Below are 21,032 nucleotides of genomic sequence, written 5' to 3'. Positions count from 1 at the left end.
ATTCACTGGTTACATGTTTTACAAAACGTAGGTAAGTTTGTACAAGAACCTATGGCTGTGAGTGTTTTGATTTTATTCAGATGTAGGCTATAGTTGTCAATGTGTTATCTTTATAAAATGTGAAGATAGAAGTTTTTTTTAAAACCTTTCCAGATACAAGGAAATTTTGATAATCATGCTCATTTTTAATCAGCAAAGCCCTGCTTCACATTTACACAGTTACACATTCATTCACACCTGGGAGCTGACTGTAACACCATGATCTTCTACTGCTGCCCACTGAGCAGCTTAAACAGAGGGGTTAAGCTGCTCAGGGGAAAGTGCCATGCTCAAGGGTACCTCAATAGTTGCTCCAGAGAGGAGAAGGGGGGGGCAGGGGATTTTAGGCCTATTTATCCATGTCTGTCAATATACTATAATATAATATATAATATATATACTTTATTATATACTCATATAATATACTTTCCATCATGACATGATTATAAATTAAACATGGTCTGTAAAATAATACAACAATATGTACTACACACAAACAACTGATGAATCATCAACCATAATTTGTTTTTAAGTCGGAGGAGCAAAGCTAAGGTCTTTGTGTTTATTTTATTCACGGTGAGTGCAGTGGTATGGGAGGCATAACACCCCATAAATTGTGTACAAAGCTGTCCCTTTTGTGCTTCCCGCATTCCTGTTACAAATGCTTAATAAATACTAAATAGGCAAAACTGGATTTTAACTGAGTGGTCAGCTATGTGTGAGTCACTAAGCAGGCAGATAGGCTGGCAGATCGGCTACGGTTTCCGTGGGTGTAACGTGATATTTGAGAATAAAAGGACAGTGTGTCCTCTTCCCTTACTTTCATCTAGCCAAACCATAATTGTTATTACGTGGTTATGTAACAACAATTATCTTACAGGAAAGGATGTGATGATGATACAATGTCATGCTTTGAAATATGACTGTCCATGGCGATTAGCTTATGGTATCATAAACTGCTACATAGCTAGTAATTTAGCTAATCTCTGGAAAAGTCAAATGGGTAAGCATGATAGCATGACAGTTGGAAAACTAAACCAAACTGTGGCTAGTAATATGCAGACAAACCACAGTTAAAGAGAGCCTAAGGTAAGGCAATAAAGTTACGTTGCCAAATTTTAGGCTTAAAGCTACAAATGCAGTTACTGTCATCGAGCAATGTCAGTGTAAAGTGCTGTAAAGCTGTACAGTATTTTTGCAAGGATGAAAACTGTAACATCAAGACAGTAAGTCACTGGAACACAACTGCACCGCACGTATAAATGCACAGCTGTTGGAAATACGAGGGCAAACCACATAACAAAAGTGCAAAGCAGTGTCAGTTTCTCACAGACACTGAGCAAGCAGGTTTTTTACCACTGTGTTGCATGCACACTTCCTAGTGTTGTTTACAAACAAGAAATGAGTCTATGGCACTAAAATGAACATCTCAAAGGCTCAGAGCCATTATCCTGTCCATGTCAGATCACTACCTGTTGCAAAGCCATGCCCCCAGTGAACCATCAGCCATTAAAGGCTAATGCCACTTAGCTACTCAGTGGGGTTGATGAGTTTTCTTAACTTTCCTATTACTGAGAGGGCCATGAAATCCTCTCTGTAGACAGAAACAATATTAGATCCATACTTAGAAAGACAGAGGCCAATCCACACAGAGAAAAGGCAATACACTTATGTTGAGAAGTGAAATTTTGAGCTCTCTTTGATCTGCTTTCCTGCTCTGCACTAATAAAACTACCTTCTAGGGCCATGTTGTGTCTCTAACAGGCTCTACATCACTGTTCCCGTCACGGTAAACAGGCCTGAAATCAAAGACAGGGCGATAGCAGCCTAGAGGTAACAGAGGTAGGCTTGTGACTAGGGATAAGACAAGAATCAGTACTTAGGCTGCAAGTAAATACCAACATTTTGTAAACAATACCATTACTTGTGTTTTAAGTATCAACACATCTTGATACCTCACTCTGTAACTTGGTGCTCTTGTTTTAACATACCCTTAGCTTATATGTTTAAATACTTGCAACCCTTAAAGCTGTAGTCATGTTTGCAGGATTGTAAATCAAAAAGAGAGTACAATCGTACCACTGTATTTTTTGTTACATCAGGCCATTTTAGACAGTTCCTCTGAATTCAGATGAATATTATGTTGAGGTGCTTTGTTTTCTCCTTGAAGGCTGCAGGTCAATTTTGCACTTGTAAAGAAGGGACAATGCGTCACTTGACTAGCACATGAGCCCAAATTGGTGCCATGTGTGGAAACTTTGGAGAGGCTGTAAATGTTTTGAAAGTGTTTGTCACCCCTCCATTTATGCCTTATTTAACACAATTATGAGTAATTTATTGCTAACTAGGTCATATTTGATATATCGGATTGTACATTTTAAGTGTGCATGTGGCTAACATTTGCATTGTTTCCATAGAGCTGGGCTTCACGCGACACTTTGTGCAGCTCCTGGATAGACTCCTGATGGTCTGAGACCAGTGACAAGGACAACTAATGTACACACTGGACAAAAGTCTGCATTATGTAAAGTGTGTTGTGTCATATAGCTGAATCTGTGTCCTGTCAAAGATCAAACAGCATAGGTATAGTGGTTTATAATAGGATTTTCCATTTTCCTATGCCTGTCCCACTGACTTCAGTATTAATGGCCCCAATGTCTGGCACCAGACTCAGTGTTTTTCATACACATGAAGTTGCTGTTATATGTTTACACACAGTTTTAAATAAAAGGAGTGTGTGCTAAAGGAGTGTGTCCTTGTTTTTGCTGTGGTATAAAATCAAGTATCGAGAATGGCGAAATTTCACTGGTCCAGGCATCAACTAACTCTGATATCACTGGCAGCCCTACTTGTGACTGAAGGTTGCCAGTTTGAATGGAGAAAAGAAATGACAAATAATCTTGCCTCCTAACAGAGACAATGTCAATGGGCCACTGAGTAAAGCTGACCTTGCTATGTGAATACAAAGCAAAACGTTGCAGGGAAAGAGCAAGACAACTCATTTTACTTTGTGTGGAAAAAGTTAAAAAAAAAAAAAAAAAAATTAAACACATTCCTTTGTGAGCAAAAAACAAAGAAACAAAGTAGGGGCACACACAATGGTAGCATTTTTCACATTCATGGTGATGATGGGCTGGTCATTTCCTCCAAAGAGCACTTAAAAGCTTACCGTCTCTGTGTACACTGTGGCACTGTTCAATATTAGCCTACTTGTTGACAGTACATTTCATCCCTACGGAGAGTGGATTCTATACAATATTGACAAACAGGCTTTCTATTGTGCACAACCATTAGCATATAGCTGGCTCTGGTAGGTTATGAATCCTCCATTGTGTAAGGTTATTATTCTAAAGTCAGAGCTGAACAGAACAGAACACCATCAGTCCTCAAAGGGGCTCATTCTGTGCAATAAAGCATTCAAAGCAATGCAATGCAGCCAGGTGGATCTCATAAAACATTCACTAACACTGGCAGTAACCTCTTCACTGATCCTTTAATAGCCTGGGTCAAAGAGCCTGCGCTGACTGGACTAAAACCCTATTTCAGACCTTAGCAGGGGAGGACAGCAGGACACACAAATCGCTCTCCTACTGGGTGTCCTCCTGGCTGGCAAACACCTGAGGTAAAATTCCATGATACAGGAAAGCTCATAATGTCAAGCCATGTTAATACAGTCAGTAAAGGGAGATCAGGGTGTAAACAACATGAGAGGTATGGTAACCTGAACAAAAGACACAGATCTCATAATCACAGTGGATAGAAATTAGGCAGGATCTGGCAAATGAGATTTTCATTTCAGTCCCAATTCAATTTACCTTCATAGCTCGTGATGTACAGTCACTTGACTCATTAAAAATGTGATTTTCATTTGCCATCATTTTACTGCTGTAGTTTAAATAAAAATGCACATGATGATCATTAAAATCTTTAAGCCCCTGGTTGATTGCCTATTAATATTCAGGATGTGGTTAAGGCAAAACTCTGAGATTGGGACTCATTTTTTTCATCCTCTCTCGTTGTCGTCTTGACCAAAAAAGTATGCTCAGACAATAGACGAGAAATTTCTCTTTCTAAGATCACCTAGAAGGCCTAGGCTACATACCTGAGGATCAATTTTAAGACTAAAAGATGGAGCAATAAAAATGCAATGGCAATCCTCTACGTGACATATAGGCCTAGCATTAATGCAATTTTGCCCATCAGATGCTGTGGTACTATGAAACTGCAACTACAATCCAACATATGGGGGGTGGATATCCTCATTTGCATCCTGCATATGTAATAATGTGAGCTCCACTAAGCAGAGCATCCTGGTGATTACGCAGCTAAAGCAAACAAAAGCGAAAGAACAGCTGTTGTTTGCAGGATTTCATCATTTGTTTCATATCATTAAGAAATAATTCCTTAAAGCTCACTCTTGCCCCTTAAAGAACTGATGAGAAAAAAGATGTACTATCACTTGGGGAGAGGTACTTTTGATATTTTGCTCCATTATCAGCACAGCAACCAAGAGAGGGCAGCCACAGGCATAGATGAGAAAAGGTCTTTCAAGGATACACCCACTAACTGAGATGAACCAATAACACAGCACACAGGTACTGTGTACCAAAAGCACGCTCCATAGTTACACTAAACAGTGCCTACACAGTATACTCATTTCCACAATATACTGCTTTGGCAAATAGTATGATAGAAATTCAACATATAGCCCTATTTTTTACCAACAATAAATGATGTCAGCTAATGGTGATAGTAAAAGTATAGTCACTAAGAATGTAATCAATGCCTGGGTAAATCAAAGTCATATTTTCGCCATCTCTCAGAGCAAAGTTTGAAGCCAAAGAAAATCCTGGTGACCTTTCACTTCTAAACACACAGTAAACACCATCACAAAACACACATGCCTAAAACTAGCCATACTGAGCCATCCTTTCTAGTGCTGTGAGACTTACAGCAGTCACTCAGGCATCAAGTCAGAGGATTTGTAAGGGGCTCTCTATAAATGCCACACAAACAGTCTGAGGTGGTCAGCAGTGGCCAGAGAAGAGCCATAAATTTGGCACCATGATCACCAGCTCCATGACATGACATGACATGACATTTATTCTTGCTATGGTCATGGGCAAAACAGTAGGAGCTGGATTCATGTCACAAGGATCAGAAAAAGGAATAGCCAATGATTTGATAAGGGGGGAAATGTAACCTCATGTTTATATAGGCCTATACATGTATAGTAAGTCTGGGCAACATATTCATATTATATTGACATTGTGATATGACACTAGATATTGTCTACAACTGTCAATTATTGTAATAATGTGATATGGCAGAAGTGCTGTACTTTTCTGGTCTTAAATGCTGCATTAGAGCGAAGGGGTGCAGCTTTCTGAAATTATTACACTGTTATAGCAGTTTTGTTATTCCTGCTTGGTCATATCCACATTAATAATGATTATCTATCAAAACTCTCGTGTGTAAACATCTCGTGGTAGCACTGATAGTGATAGCTGAAATATTATCACAATATTTTGAGGTATCTCTTAAACGATATCATAATGTTTGACTTTATCCATATCACCCAACCCTGCTGTATTGTCTGAAAAGCACAGATCACCTTGGGGAGGACTTTCACAGTTCGTGCCCATTTTAAGGCTCCTGAGGATGGGAAGTCTTGGGGCAGCATGGCAGAAATAACAGCAGTAAAGTGGATGGCTCCTTGCAACCAGAGTCAGGTTTCAAACATCCGGGCAGAGGGCAATGCCCAGCTTGCAACTGAACAATGGAGTATTCTTCAAGATCGGCATTCTGACAGAGAAATAGTTAATAAGCCCAGAGACTTCATTAGACATCATGCAGTTGAATTATCTGAAGGGCCCTGTGTGACCGACTGACTATTAAGCCTGGGGAAGATATAAGCAGCAAGCCAGCTACTCCTTTTCACTGGGCAGCCAGGGGTCAAGTTTCCCATGAGGTATGTGCGCGCACACACACACACACACACACACACACACACACACACACACACACACAATTCAGGACAAGCTTGTCTAGACTGCCCTTGATGTCATACAGTCAAGTCAGTGAGTCTACCAAACCACTGGCGACTGTAAAGTTACACCCAATAAACAGGATGTGAGTCTCTAGCGTCACATACAAACTCAAATAAAGTAAGCCATGGACAAGAGTTTGCTACTTTCAGTAGCAAACTGTAATGCACACGCCTGGTACTGTGCAAAAGCATTTCTCTTTCACCTTCAAGTCTATTTATTGCGCAAGATTTCACTGTAAAATTAGTAGCATCTCCTGACTTTGAAATGTCACGCAAGAAGGCTGGGCTATTTCGGGAGCATTTGATATGTAAATGAGCCTCCCATTTCTGTACTTTAACTGCTAGCCTAGTTACACAGCAGCATTTCTTTTTTCGACTGACTTGTTGGGACACATTTTATCGACGTAAGTGACAGAACAGTCAGTGAACCTGTTGAACTTGGAAAAATGTGAGGGGGGAAAAACACTGCCTCACAGCTATGTAATTAATCATAGTAAGGCTAAACTACTGACAACAGAGGCTCATCGGCGATGTCAAAGTTTACGTTAATCAATGTGTTTGGACAAACTGGTGTACATACATAGATATACAGACAGCCCTGCCATGGAGCTAAAAAGACAGCTTTCCAGGAAATAACAACAAGGACTGAGACTTTATTTGCCTGTTGGAAGTCGTGCCTAGCTAACGTTCGTGCTCAATCTAGCCGTATCTATGGAAACATGGAGATAAAGTAGACCGTGAACAGCCGGGAAGCAAACATAGACAAGTAACGTATTTGAATTGAAGTCCCAATTGACTTTAATGTGTGGTTTTACATACAACTTATCTCCATGCCACGTGTCATAACTAGAAAGCCGGCTAACAATAGCAGCCGCCGGTTGGTGGCTGAATCTGACTCCCAAGCATCCCTTCTTCTTCGGCAAGAAGACGGCGAACATGGACAAAAGATGAAATACATTCAAGCTATCCTGGGCTGCCTGTGTTTGCTCGGTGCTTACCGATCGCAAGAGGGGCCTCATTTGCTCGGTGGGTTCATCCATTTCACCTGCCTTGTGCCGCTTAACCGGTGATGAACAGCGCAGACCGAGTTTGGTGACACTTGAGTCCTCACACTAAACTGTGCGAGGACTCGCTGCAGTTTGGGACTGAACGACGCAGAAAAGACACGCCCTCAGCGTGATTGACAACGGTCTCGACCAATGCGATATCAATATCGTTCATTCTCAGCCAATTAAGTCCGATAACGCTCCGACTGGGCGGGGGCTTTTACCCTCGTCCCCCACATCCAAGGCCCCAGCCGGGCTTTTTGTCATCAAGAGGGGCAAGAAAATTAAGCATTGAGGGTAAAGCATGGGGTGTAGGGTGCAGTAAATTATTACACATAGGGTTAGGGTTAGGATTTGCTGCCTTTTGGATAGAATGAAAACACACATTTCATAAAACAAGAGTTTCATGCTTTAGACATAAACAGAGCACAGGTTTTCAAAAATGCACATGTTCTGGAGCCTCAGATTACGTTCCGTGAAGCTTCAGACCCCATTTAAATAGATTTTACCTTAGAAACCCCGATGTAATAAGAGATTTTTGGCTTGTGTCAAGTATCATATTTTTATTTTTTGTCATACTCGAACACTGACAAATGTATTTAAATTGGTGAAAATAACCACATTTAGATTTTTTTGTAAGTTTATTGGAACTACTTCGACTGAATTTAATTTAAATGATTCCTCAGTTTGTTGAAAACCTTACTGGAACCCACTCCACTTTGCAAAGCACTATGTTAGGAGTGTGGATCATCCAAAAGGTTTGGTAGGAGTTTTGTGGCAGTAAGTATTATAGCCTGAAAATGGTATCTCCCTATATTTTGAGCACGAACATCAAGTTTACATACACATCAATATATAGTCTTTCTCAGATCTAGTCTGTTTCAATTAAAATAGCAACCTGAAGGCAAAAAGTTTGACTTGAAATGAATGCTAAACAATGAAATAGATGCCTTTTTATTTAGAGGTCTACTTTAAGTATTTGTTCAAACATAAAAGTACAAGGGTATTTGAAATAAATATCCTGTCATTATCATCCTTAAGCCAACCGACTCGTTCAGGTCTTATGCATCAAGAAAAAAAGCGTGTAATGATTTGTTGTCACCAGCAGGTGGCAGTGCAATATCAATCAATGTTCTCTGTCGGGCCATGTGAGATGGCAGTGGGCTGAAGGCATCGTGTGGGCCGGCTATGATTAATTCCTCAGAGAGCATCCTACAATGTACATACTTTAATATGTAGTTGTTTATATCTTGATAAAATTAAATACAGCATACATTAAACTCGGTTATGAAGAAATGAAAACATATCTGCTTGGTTACAGAGTTTACAGGCAACCGCACAATTTGCAAAAACTATTTAACAACCTCAAATTGAGAAGAGCAGCACTACTGATATCATATAAATACTGGCCTTTTCCATTAACATAAGCATGTCTGTGCATCCTTTTATCCACACCTAGATGTGATGATCTGTATGAGAGTTAGAACAGTTTGAAAATGACTACTGATTTCATAAGTGTACTTCTTGTACAATTACAGTGCACTCCCTCAGTCATGTCAGTCATTCTATATAATGAGTTTTGATCACAGAACAAGGTTCACAGCAGTTCACTGCTTACTATTGTAAAAGAAAAAAGATGGCGCCAAACTGCAAAAGCAGTCAGCTCTTTCAAAAGAGTTTATGGGCATCTTCCTTTAAATACACCCCTCCCCACCACCCGCAACCCCTGGCATAATCACGCGGCTGAACTGAAATAGAACTGCGAGGTGGGAGATCAAACTATCACCTCTTAATTGTACCCTGAGTCTTAAAGATGCTGAGAGCCCATTAGCGCACAAAGAAGTGTGCCATGTACCGTTCCTGAAACATGCATCCGCACAATGCAACTGGGAGATGAGTCAGAAGTTAGACAAGTGGAAAAAGCACCACACTGGCATCCACCTGTGCTGGGATTCATTTAAAAAGATGAAAGCTGCGATGCTTGGCGACGCTGAAAAATAAAGTTCTCTACCTCAAAGCTTAAGGGGGTTAAAGGAAAGAAGATTGTGATTGTCAATCACTTAAGAATTAAAACCCTGATTTTTCATCTGCCCTTCAATGTGAAACGGAAAAGCCTTGCTATATAGTTACTTTAAAAACCAGCTACAGCTAATATAGTTTCCTAATCTTTACAGGAGCTTTGCACATAGTCTTCACTTGACTGTGGGGCAACAAGAGGCAACAGATTTGAGTGTGTAACATGGCAGTCGCAAGCCACCAGATGAATATTGACCGTGTCGTGTTTTGTGCCACAGGCAGCAGAACTGAAGAGTCCCTCTTTCCCTGAAGGTTTAGTGGATGCTGTTTTTTCTCCAGCGGTGAGTCCGTCTGAGGGTGCCAAGAGACAAGAAGGGGAATATGAAATTCCCAAATCTGTTGGAGCGCTCCATCAAAGTGCCAATGCATTGATTTTGACCACAGATCTTTTCCACCTGACTGGTTCTGCATCCCCAACCCCAACCCCAAAGCCTAGCCAGGGTCTTATGGGAGCCTTAGTGCCCCTGAATCCTGCTCGTCTCCCCAGGGACCCCCAGAGGAGGGGATGGGTAGAGAGTAGACGACCAGAGACCAGTGTGGTGTACCCAAATCAAGGCACGGAAGACAAGAAAGGGTGGTTGTGGTGATGGGGGGTGGAGTCTAGCCTGTTGAGGTGCATCCCATTCTACCCTCCAGGGGAACACGGGTGCCTGAAATCAATGCGCTGTTAAGTGCAGCTTAGCCGCGGGATACTCTATCTGACGTTAGCCATGCACCACTGAGTCGGGCCCTGCTTGGCCTGCGCAGACTACATGTGCACGCAGTCTGAGGGCATCAACACGAGTCCCTTCCACGCCTCGAGTTTCTCTCGCCTCTGTGCTCACACTCAACGCCCTATTCCAAACACTTGTGGCCCTGCTAACTTGAGAGTCATCTCACACCAGGGTCTCACTGTAGCAGGCCTGTGAGTGCCACACCAGTTCTGCAGAAACGAGCCCGCCTCTTTTCTCTGATGACAGGGGCCAGTTCCTATGGAGGCAAAGATTAGTAAATGAGCACTGCGTTGTGCACATGAACACCAGAGGCAAGCTAAATGGGGGCCTTTTGTCATCATTATTGGGATATCAGCGCCCATGACCTTTACTTGACAACACAAAGGACCAATCAAACCTAAAACAAAACAGCAGCTTGGTAGTATCGTGATATGATTGGTGCTGCCATATGATTGGTGTTGTTTCATGTTGGACTGTACAGTTGTTATGTGACTTTTTGTTTATTGCTAATATTAATGTAGTTACGTTTAAACCAAGGCCCATTGCAATATCAAGTCCATAGGTCTTGGGTGTGAAAATATCACAAAATAACAGCATAGCCATATGAGGCTCAGTTTGTCCCTGCAGATCAGTTTGGCAGTTATTCTGACTGACTTGATAATCGTTTGACAGAGCTGACATTTATCAACACATCAAAAGGGGAAATAAAGTGTGAAGAGGAAACATAATCACCACTGTCTCCATCTTGTCTGTCTGTTGGTTACTTTTAAAAGGGGGTCTAAAAAATCTTGACCCAGAAACATGTCTGCCTGTGGCCATATTTAGTCAGTGAGAGCAGTAATAGTGTGTGACTGAAGGTGAGGAAACAACCTCAGGCCCTCATCTGTGTTCGGATGTCATCCCTCTTCGGCTACAATGTCTCTGCATCTTCCTTGGCCTTTCTTACATGAACTCTCAACATGGTCACCAATGGACGGCCTAAGGGAAAGGCACAGGCACACAACTGTAGACATGCGCGTGCGCACACACACACCCACATACACACACACACACAACTGCATGCATAGATAAAAGAAGAAAAGAGAGAGAAACTTCAGTTCCGTGATGATACGTTCGCTATTAGTTTTGTATAGCCTATCACTTTCACCAGCATGAAATCTGATGTAGGCTATTCTTGGCATGGTATAAGAGACACTTCAACAAAATGCGGTCAATCGCTGACACTTTAGCTTGCAATGTTAACATCAGCAGTGGAGTACAGTAGTCAATTCAGCTCTTTCTGCAGGTCTCATCCCAATGCGCATATCTCTTATAAGTCAACATGGTCTGAGTTTGTGAAAGCATGCTGTAGAGGTGTCTATTGATTACTGTACTTCTTGCATGAATGGTTGAGAAAGGCTCAGTCTATTGACTTGTTGCTGGATTTTGGAGTTGTCAGGGGCTCCCAGGTATCACCTCTTGTTAGGTCAAGGTATAACCATCAAGTAAATGATCAGTGAGTATTTAATGAACTGGATTCACTGGCACAATAGAGGCTGCTGATGACAGTCCTCATTAAAACAGACAGATGGATGTCTTGCCCTGTACATGACATTGCACTGAGTACAAGGTCATGTTGTCGCTGTACCATGTGTCCCAGTGTGCACTTATTACTCACCAATTTTCCCTCATACTTACTTATTACTGCTTTTTCTATATTATTTGTCAGTACGCCCTCTGTGCCCACCAAGGAAAATGTGTATAATTCACTGCACATTACAAATAAATAGGCAGTCTGGGGTTGTCCCGGTGGCTCACCGCATAAAACATAGACCACATATGGGATGTGGTCCGTGCTAGTCACATTGGTTATGTCACAGTGGGCCTGGGTTCTGACTCTGGCCTGGGCCCTTTGCTGCATATCATCTCCTGGCTTTCCTGTCTCCCTTCGCACTGTCACAAATCCAAAGCAGAAATGCCAACAAAGAAACTCTAAATTGATTCTGGTTGTGATGTCTTCACAAAGAAAAAAACCCCACAAAGACCTTGCAGTGGAAACACAAAGAACATGGAGCAGAAGTTTAATGAGCATGGATGTCTGGAGGTGTATCATTAATTGGAGGGTTGCTGGTTCAATCTCTTGCATTGACAGGAGTGTGTATTCCAGCTAGAAATTGGAGGATAGCTAGTAATACATCTATAATGCCCAAAATCCATGCCAAAGTGCCTTTGACATGAGACTAAAAGAGGTATCTTGTACTGCAGAGTGGGGAACTCACACCTCTTGCAGAAGTGATTGTGCTGGGGGTTGAGTCTGCGTGTGTTGGAGGAAAAAAATCTAGAAATAAAAAAATCCAGCAGCCGTTTGTTAATTGGACAGTTAACTGTAGTAATTCCCCTGCAAGAGGCACTAAAACCAACTAACGCTGCTGATATGAATACATATGAATACAAAGTTTGCAGCAACATTTTACACCACAGGGTCCTCCAAATTCGTTCTGATAAAATTCACAGTTATTTTCTCCAACTCTCTGACCCGGCCTCCCCTTTCATACAAGTGCCTGGTTGTCCAGTCTCTATCTTGACTGCTACTCTGCACCTCACAGCCACTGATGAGCAGAGGTCAACAGAACACGAAAGTGAGAAAAAACAGCCTCGGATGCTCTGAAATACAATTCGCTGACATGAACAAGAGCAAGGGTGCATTTTTAGTTTCCAGTAGCTAACCCCCCCAAGAGCCTATTTCTTACAGCTTTCCTGAGAGGCCAGGGCAATCAGGAACTCTACCTTGTTAGGAGGTGTTAATTGGAGTTAGTCAGACTCCTCACTTTGTCAAGGAGTATGACAACAGAATTAATTAGAATTCTAGAGTATGTAAATCAATTCAAATTGGCATCCTTGAGGGGGAGAATTAGGACCATTTTCACTGTTGAAAATGGGAGTGGAGAACAGGAGCTGAGAGGTTTGACTATTATGACTTCTCTCCATGCAAATTTATTGCTTTCCACTAAACCATTTTAGAGACGAAATAAATAAATAATTCAACCAATTAATTAAGGAATTGGGCTGTTGTCCTACATTTTGATGAATGTGGTTGTCGCTTGGATGATCATCATTTTAGTCTGTTTTTATATCTTGTGAACAAATTCCTCACATGACAAGCCTAGTTCCATTAAACTTACCTAAATTAGAGGTTATAAAATGTGAAAAAATTTGTATGGGAACAACAGAGAGAATAGCAGGATTAAATGCTTTTGTGGGGGATTTCTATGTTGTAAGTACAGTGAGCCTTGGATTTATTAACATTTGAATGTTAAGTTGTAAAATAATCTTGCAACACTTAACTGTGGCTTAACGTAGCTTAAATAACGATTGCTCAGCTGGTTTGTGACTAAATGCCATGGGTACTGAGGATTTCCTCTTTTTATGGCATAAATGTCTGTTGAACTCAACAACTTGACGGACATGAGAGGAATTTAAATGAAATATCATCCCACATCAAAATGTTATATAATAGGATTAGCTGGGTGCCTTTTTAATAAAACATGTTATGTCTTGTTATCAAGCAACCATTGAAAAGGTCTCAAATTCTGCCTCCAAAACTGTCTGATATTGGCTTGTTGGTCATATTTCAGTGAAAATTTGATTTTATCATATGTTGAGACTTGATTTCTTTCTGGTTTTGTAAAACAATCCATATTTCTATTTCCCTATTTACATTTCATCAAGGCAGAATATTTAGACTATTCTGATGTCAGGACAGTACAAAAAATGTAAGTGGAAAAAATACCACAAAGGGCATATTTGGATAATGCTTTATGAAAAGCGGTTTTATTTTCCATTTTATAACACCTCCATGAAGACAATTTGTACAAGATACATCACATTCTAAAGTGCACAAATACTGTACAACAAAAAGGACTTAAATATGCCAAAAAAAAACACATTTGTTTAAAAAAAATATATGGTTAAAAAAGGGAAAAAAAGGACATGCTTTTTCAAAAACAACAATCACTATGCATGTTTCTGTTCAGGTATGTGAGAGGGGCTGGCCTGGGAAAAAAACCTTGTGCAGCTTGCTTGGGGGGGAACACTAAGCTTTGGCACCTTTAGAGAAAAGAGAAAAATGACATTAACAAGGAACGGAGTGCACTCAATAATAAACCAAAGAATTATATTCAGTTACAATAAATACAGTCTTAGGGGCTTGTGTAGAATGCATAATAACCCATGCCTTTTGGGTTGTCCTTGTTGTAGTCCTCTGTAGTCAAGTCCTCACACTTGATGGTTGGGGAGTTCTCTGTGCTCGACCCCCCAGGAGACATCCTGCGCCTCTTGCAGACCATGGAGTACACGCCGGAGTCAGTAGAGTCCACCGATTTCAGTGAGTGGGACGTCTCGATCCAGGTCGAGGCCGGCAGCGCGCTCTCCTCAGGCAGCTTGTCTTTAGTTGCCCCCAGCTGGTCCTCCGGGAAGGCCGGGGGGCTGGGTCGGGGGGACCAGGGGAGGCCTGTGGTCATCTTACGCTGGTAAGAGCTTCTGGTGCCCCAGCCTGCTGCCATGGAAGCGAAGGCCGAGTCTGGGTAGTAGCTGAGGGCATGAGATGTCTGCAGGGGCAAGGGCTTGATGCCGTAGGACAGCAGGCTGCTGGTGGAGTAGTCGTTTTCATACGACAGGTCCAGCTTGTTGGAGCCTGCCTGCTGCACCGGTGTGACGAACCAGCGCTGGGCAGAGGCAGCCGCACTGGCATCCTCACTCTGAGAGGACAGGAGGCTGTTGGTCTGGGGTACAGCCCGCTCTCCGGTGTAGAAGCGGTTCTGGGGCAGGTTGTTGACAAACTGGTCCTGAAAGAAAGGCTGCATGGCGTAGCGGGCCCCTGGGACAATCTGGTGGGAGCGAGGGGAGTCTGTTGGGGACGGGGTGAGCCTGTCGCTCTCTGGGGCGGTGTACATTCTGATCAGCAGATAAAAAAAGAGAACACAAAGGAAGAGTTATGAGTCACTGCCAGAGTTAAAAAAAGTGGTCCGGATAAGCATCAAAACAGCGCATAGACAGCGTACAACCGCACTTCATATGAAATGCAAACTGCAAGACACTTACGAGTCATAATTGTCCCGGAAGCCCTTTGCAAATGGGTTGTGATCTATCTTCAGCTGTGTGATCTGAGAATAAAAACAAACATTCAAAACACTCATAAACTTTGTATCATGACACAGCTGTCTGCATTATGTGACTAAGGAAGGATGACAAAGACTGACGGATGACTGATTATTTTTTCGTACATGCAAGTCCAAGAAAACTTTTTGTTCTCACTAAACAACACATTTAAGTCAAACTCATATATATATATATATATATATATATATATATATATATATATATATAATCCCAGTGCTTACATCTGTGTTCTGGTAAGCAGTGACGGCAATAAACTGGTTCTCTGGGAAGGTGAAGGTCTGAGTCTTGGCCTCATTGCTCATGTCCTCCACTCCATCCTCTGTTACCTCCACAATGTGCAGCCGCGGCTGATATTTGTGAAGAGACTGCAAGACTATCATCTGCAACGGGGAAATGTGTTGAAGAGAAATATTATCATAAAGCAAATGAAGCATACTTCAGTTTAATAAAGAACTGAACAATACAAATCATTATTCTTAATTAAATAACAAATATATTATAATACTAATGCTATTATTAACAATAATAATCAACAACGGATACCACTTTAAAAAAAAATGTATATCCAGATAAATTTGCATTCAGAATAAATAAATAAATAAATAAATAAATAAATAAAATATGGAATAGCCCCTTTTAATTTGACATACACCAAATTCAGATACTGACATGGTGGGAATCAAACAGTGTCTCACCTGTGTGTTGTTGTTGTTGGCCCCTTTATTGTTGGTCAGCTTCAGCTTGCCAAAAGATATTTCTTGTCTCATCCAGTGAGCACCAGTGTTTGGGGATTCAGGATGAACATACATTTTGTTACCTAAGAATTAAAAAGAAACAAAGAATGAACAAGAGAAAGAAAGAAAGAAAGAAAGAAAGAAAGAAAGAAAGAAAGAAAGAAAGAAAGAAAGAAAGAAAGAAAATAATGTAGTTGACAATATGACCCAAAATGTGCAAGAAATGATCCCCATGTTGATTTAAACTTCTAATATGATAAATCACATCCTGCCTGGTGACATTATGACTCAGTGAATGATCACGAAATCTGATCACTGAAGGCTTTTCTAAAACACTGGTAAAACCCTAATAATACCATATCATCTCCAACTTCTGTTCTGATTTTGATAAATAAAAGCTTCAATTGAGAACAGATTAATGTACTAATTGGGATCATTTATTTCATTTTGAAATATATTAAAAAGCTGTAACATATGTAAGATAAGGCCGAAAATGCTTCCCCTTCCAAGCAAAAAAAAAAATCTATTAATATTAAAATATCCTTTTACGAAAAAGAAAACGAAAATTTACCAAATGAAAATGATAAATGGGATACTGCAAATCTGTCGGCGGACTAGGATGCCAAAGCTTTTTGTGTGAAAATTTTTAGTCAATCATTTTCCAAAAAATGATTTTAAGTTATACTGGAGGGACTAAATTTTAAAAATACAGAGTCAAACCGAACCAAGCTGAGTTTTTTTTTTTATGAAGTAGAAACTGATTATTTATCCAAAGAAATTAAACCAAAGTTTTGATTAAATCTCTAAAAAAAACGGATCGTGTTTTGAAATGTGATTCTTACTTTCTCAAGCTGAGTCATTCCTATTTCTGCACCTTGTCCAAACCACGCTTTAAAATCTATATTTTAAGATTTGATATTGCAGAATCAAATTAAAAAAAAGAAAAAAAAGAAAAAACATGACACACCACAGTTTGGTTAATTATGAAACTCACCCTGCATGTTATTATCTGCTTTTCCACAAGTGACCCACTTTCCTCCTTGAAAGCGCCAGTGGTTCGGGTCTGCCAAAACAATTTCTACAAAGACGTTGTAATGGGCCGTGAGGCTGAGTCCAGTGATGTTGAAACTGAGGAATGGGAACATCCGCCTGAAATAATTGTAAAATAAAAAAATAATAAAAATTAAAAAAGGTAAACAGGAATAAACAGCAGTTGCATCCATGGAAAAAAGCAAAATTCAATACAGCCTATATTTTTTTAAAAAAAAAGATCTACCTCGGGATTTTCTCATGCATAGGCCAATTGCTGGATTAACCACCACAAAACTTTTTTAAAAATGCAATTGGTGATTCATATTTGGCCAATTAATTCACAATTTACCCGAAACGAACTCTTGCAAATTAAGCACCTAAATATGAATTGTGTGCGTCAGTTTTAGCTGCTGCGCAAAATTTGGGCAACAGCTGTTACAAGTTAAAATAACAAAATCTGGAAACTGTTGAATCACAAAAATTATTTAATTAATTAAATTCGATGACATATTCTGCACATGGCTGTATAAGCAAGTTAGGTCCGTGAAATTCACAGCGGTGCGTTCGCCTACCTGCCCTGTTTGGTGATTATCATCTCGGTCTGGTGCCGGTGGAATTTGAGCCACAGGGGCCGATTACACAGGTAGACTTGCGCCCTGGCTCCGGCGGCAGAGCCCGGTAGAGACATGGTGCCAATACCCGAGGCTGTCCCTGGATAGGAGGGGTACAGACAACCGGGACCCTGGCCGAACTGGTACCCTCCGCTGCTAAACTGGCTCCGGCCGCTGCACACGGAGGAGGAGGAGAAGCCTGTGGGCGGCAGGACAGATCCGTAATGAAGCGAGGCCGGGTATCTGGAGCTGCTGGACCCGGTGTAAACCGACCCGGTCTGTCCTGCATAGGGAAAGAGGGAACACGGGTTTGCCATGTCGGAACTCGTCTGGGAAGACGAGATAAAGTACCTATCAGAGCCAAGTTCGTCTATGTTGTAACGCCGGCCGCTCGTCAGGTCATCCTCACCCAGAACGGGGGACCCTTTTCTCCCATCGGGACCGGCTTTAGCCCCGGTGAAACTGTCCCCTTCTCCCTCTCCCAGCATCCCGTTTCCCACCCCGCTTAGATATTTCTTAGGAGCGCTACTAGACTCTGATTCCGTCCGGTCGACTTCTTGGTATTCAATCTGTGATGATGATGGCCCCGGGCTGTTGTTGGCACTGTCCGACGAGGAAAGATTGTAAAACGTCTTGGGTAAGTTGATGCTAGCGCTGGGAAGGATGTTCTCTAACTGCATTGTTTTAATCTTGTAATAATAGGATTGTTTTGGAGTCCAAAAGTCTCTCGGCCAAGGAGGCGACACCACACAGGCGCCTTGGTAGCTCTTTCTGTCGTCTGTGCGCCTCCCTCCCCTTACATACGCTGGAAGGAGGTTCAACCTACTCCTCACCTACGGCTTTGCAGCTCAGATTATGATTTGTACATGGGATGTTCAAGGGCTCTTATAAGACGTACTTCACACACCCAACTCACTGTAAGCGTCAGGGGAGGAGCTTTTGGAGACCCATGGGGATCCAGCCCTCTCTATATCCAATGGTCGCCCTACTCTAATTCAATTAGACAGTGTTTAATCGACATAATACCAAAAGACAATTTGTTATCACTACCTAAAGATAGCTTTTTTACTCTCATCATAACCATGGGACTAGCCGAAGTGACATTCTCCTATTTTTACTGAAAATGTATTTTGCCTCAGAATGAATTACGCACGTAACTCGTTTAATTTTAGATTTTCAGTGAAACGTTTATTTCAAGGAGGCCAACGGCGGGCTGCACAGTTTCTTCTCACCAGGCCTGTATGAGAAAGAGTGAACACAAAACAAAGCCATTTCCCATCTAGTCCTTCGCCTTCGCTCGTAAATAATCATCTCCAAACTTTCAGGATCGCACAGCCTCCAAACTGCCCCCGGCACTTTGTGACGTTGTAAATTACAATTTCAGAAAGTACTGGCTAATAATTATATCTCCACTCACTCACCCAAATGATTTATCTTTGACGAATTAGGATACAGCAGCCCAGACTATTTTCTCTCCAAACGACTGCAGCAAACAAATGACATGTGTACCTCATTTCCTAATTGGCCTCCGTCCTCTCTTCAAGCTCCAAGTGGTCAGCCCAGGCACTGACATTTATAGACTTTCTGCTATCGAAATTGACTTAAGATAGCCTAATTGACAGTTTAAAAAAGCACAACTAACAGTGACTTTTATCTATAAATGATAAATAAAAATGATTTATTTTAGTCCAAGCATGTATTTTATGGTTAAAGACAGATATTTTTTGGCCTATTTTATACGTCAAATAGTAGGAAATTAAAAAACAAAACAAAACAAAACAAAACAAAAAAACAATAAATGTAACCGTTCATATAAACGTTCCGTCTAGAGCTTGTGTTATCATTTTAAGATTGGCCTGCTAAAGAAATTTGCACAAAATTGCAACAAAACAGAGCAAATGTGCTCTAATAATGACAGTATGGCCCAATTTAAAAGAGGATTAGGCTACCTTAACCTTAGGTATCAAACAGTTTAAAACCAAGTAAATGGGCTATTAATTGTTTGGCAAATAATAGGCTTTCTCCCAATTTAATGGATTCAACCAAAGCAAATTAATAACCTGTTCAGATTACTTTGGAATATTCTTGAATATTCCTCAATCTGAATAAGGATCAAAGTACGTGAAAGGGATGAGAGGCTGTAATTCCCACAGGATTGTCTTTCTCGAAAATTGTCTAATTATTTTTCCATCTGAGGAAACCGGTGATGAAGAAGGAGAGGACAGTTTGTGAAAAGAGAGGCACTACCGCGTTTACATGGCAGTGAATCAAAATAAGTATCAAAATACGCTATAGGACGGCAGAGGGTGTCCATACGGAGAGACGGGACGCAGCACGCACGCACGCACGCACGCACGCATACACACACACACACACACACACACACACACACACTGCACAAGTCTGCTGATGCTGACGGTACACATACACACATTTAATACCAGGTGAGCCAGCCCAAGAGAGACAGTCGGTTTGAAAATGTCCAAAGGAAGCTACAGAGGATGATGTAGAATAGACTACTGGTAAAATAAATAAATAAATAAATAAATAAAAAATAGCCTTATGGAACAAATGACCGAAAACAATATCGGCTATAGATATGTTATATGGATAAGTCGGTGCAAAGAGGGTAATGACTCAAGTTACACCCACCCACCCACACACACATACAAGAGATCAAAAGCTCCCGAGATCAAAAATGCACATCACGTTTTATATGACAAGTGCTTTTTTTTTTTTTTTTTTTTTTTTACCGTTAGTTCTGATATCAGGACAGCGCACTCTAGTGACTGATCCACAAAGTGATTTGTCAGGACACCTCCAGTGCGCAAAAAAGATAAAAGCCATTAACCAAACCAAAGGGTTGGGTTACTCTTACTTTTTCCCCTTGCATCTCTCTTTACATCATCTTCAACTGCAGTGAACTCACCTTGCCTCTATGTGTGTGTGTGTGGCTGTGCATGTGTGCCTGTGTGTGGGCAGTTTGTATGAGTGTTTGTGCATGTCTGAGTCGTAGAGAAAGCTGGAGGGGGAGTAGGGGTGAGATGAATTCGGGGAAAATGGGGATACAAATCTGTGAAAAGCTGAGGGAGAATCTCGGCTGGAGGCAGATTGGCTCGTGTCATAAATGGGAAAGTAAAGCTGGCTATTGGGCTGTCAGGGGACCAGCGCTTCATGCATTGCACACAATCTGTCAGTCAAACCCAGGACTCTTCCCAGACTGGCCAATAAAAAAACAAAATATCTGGCGATCAAAAGCTCACCTCAAAGGTAGAAACAATTTTAAACCTCTTGGACTGTTTATTTTGCCCCCAGGTGACCTTTCTCTCAATGAAAAGTTGAATTATCACCACCATAACCAATATTGAAGGATGATGCAGCCAGTACTGAGTCTAATATTAAATGATCTGATGCCAATCAACGTCCTGTTTGCTCCTGCTGCTCCGAACAAACACTGGATCCTGTAGGGAAACTTTGAAAATACCAGAGAGCAGCAACCAGCACCTGGGTTGGGTCAAACTGCATGATTCTATATCAAAAATTTGCTTTTATACTGAAGTAACATAAGGAGGTAC

The 21,032-nt window shown here is 41.2% G+C and overlaps 2 protein-coding genes across 13 annotated transcripts in view; both read right to left on the bottom strand.

Annotated features, from left to right (window-relative positions):
• Positions 1–7,211, bottom strand: part of LOC115367445 (sodium bicarbonate cotransporter 3-like) — a 63,102-nt gene extending 55,891 nt beyond the window's left edge. For all 7 annotated transcript variants that reach the window (XM_030063201.1, XM_030063202.1, XM_030063204.1 and 4 more), the window contains exon 1: positions 7,087–7,211. In XM_030063201.1, coding sequence (XP_029919061.1) covers positions 7,087–7,128 — 42 coding nt within the window. In that variant the 5' untranslated portion in view covers positions 7,129–7,211. The remainder of the gene's footprint in view (positions 1–7,086) is intronic.
• Positions 7,212–13,705: 6,494 nt separating this feature from the next.
• Positions 13,706–19,008, bottom strand: eomesa (eomesodermin homolog a). 6 transcript variants are annotated; one of them, XM_030064429.1, is made up of 7 exons: positions 18,879–19,008; positions 17,419–17,740; positions 16,809–16,963; positions 15,776–15,897; positions 15,302–15,460; positions 15,003–15,064; positions 13,706–14,855 (listed from the first exon to the last, which is right to left on the bottom strand). In XM_030064429.1, the coding sequence occupies exons 2-7, from the start codon at positions 17,532–17,534 to the stop codon at positions 14,102–14,104; spliced, it is 1,368 nt and encodes a 455-aa protein (XP_029920289.1). In that variant the 5' UTR covers positions 17,535–17,740; positions 18,879–19,008; the 3' UTR covers positions 13,706–14,101. The 6 variants fall into 6 exon arrangements, with proteins under 6 accessions (XP_029920289.1, XP_029920291.1, XP_029920290.1 ...); XM_030064431.1 differs by having other exon boundaries at positions 18,967–19,008; XM_030064430.1 differs by having other exon boundaries at positions 17,419–17,656; positions 18,879–19,001.
• Positions 19,009–21,032: the final 2,024 nt, after the last annotated feature.

This window comes from Myripristis murdjan, chromosome 11, assembly GCF_902150065.1.
Source record: "Myripristis murdjan chromosome 11, fMyrMur1.1, whole genome shotgun sequence".
Classification (NCBI taxonomy): Eukaryota; Metazoa; Chordata; class Actinopteri; order Holocentriformes; family Holocentridae; genus Myripristis; species Myripristis murdjan.
The sequence above is the reverse complement of the archived record's forward strand: the minus strand, read 5'-3'. Positions and strand labels throughout refer to the sequence as shown.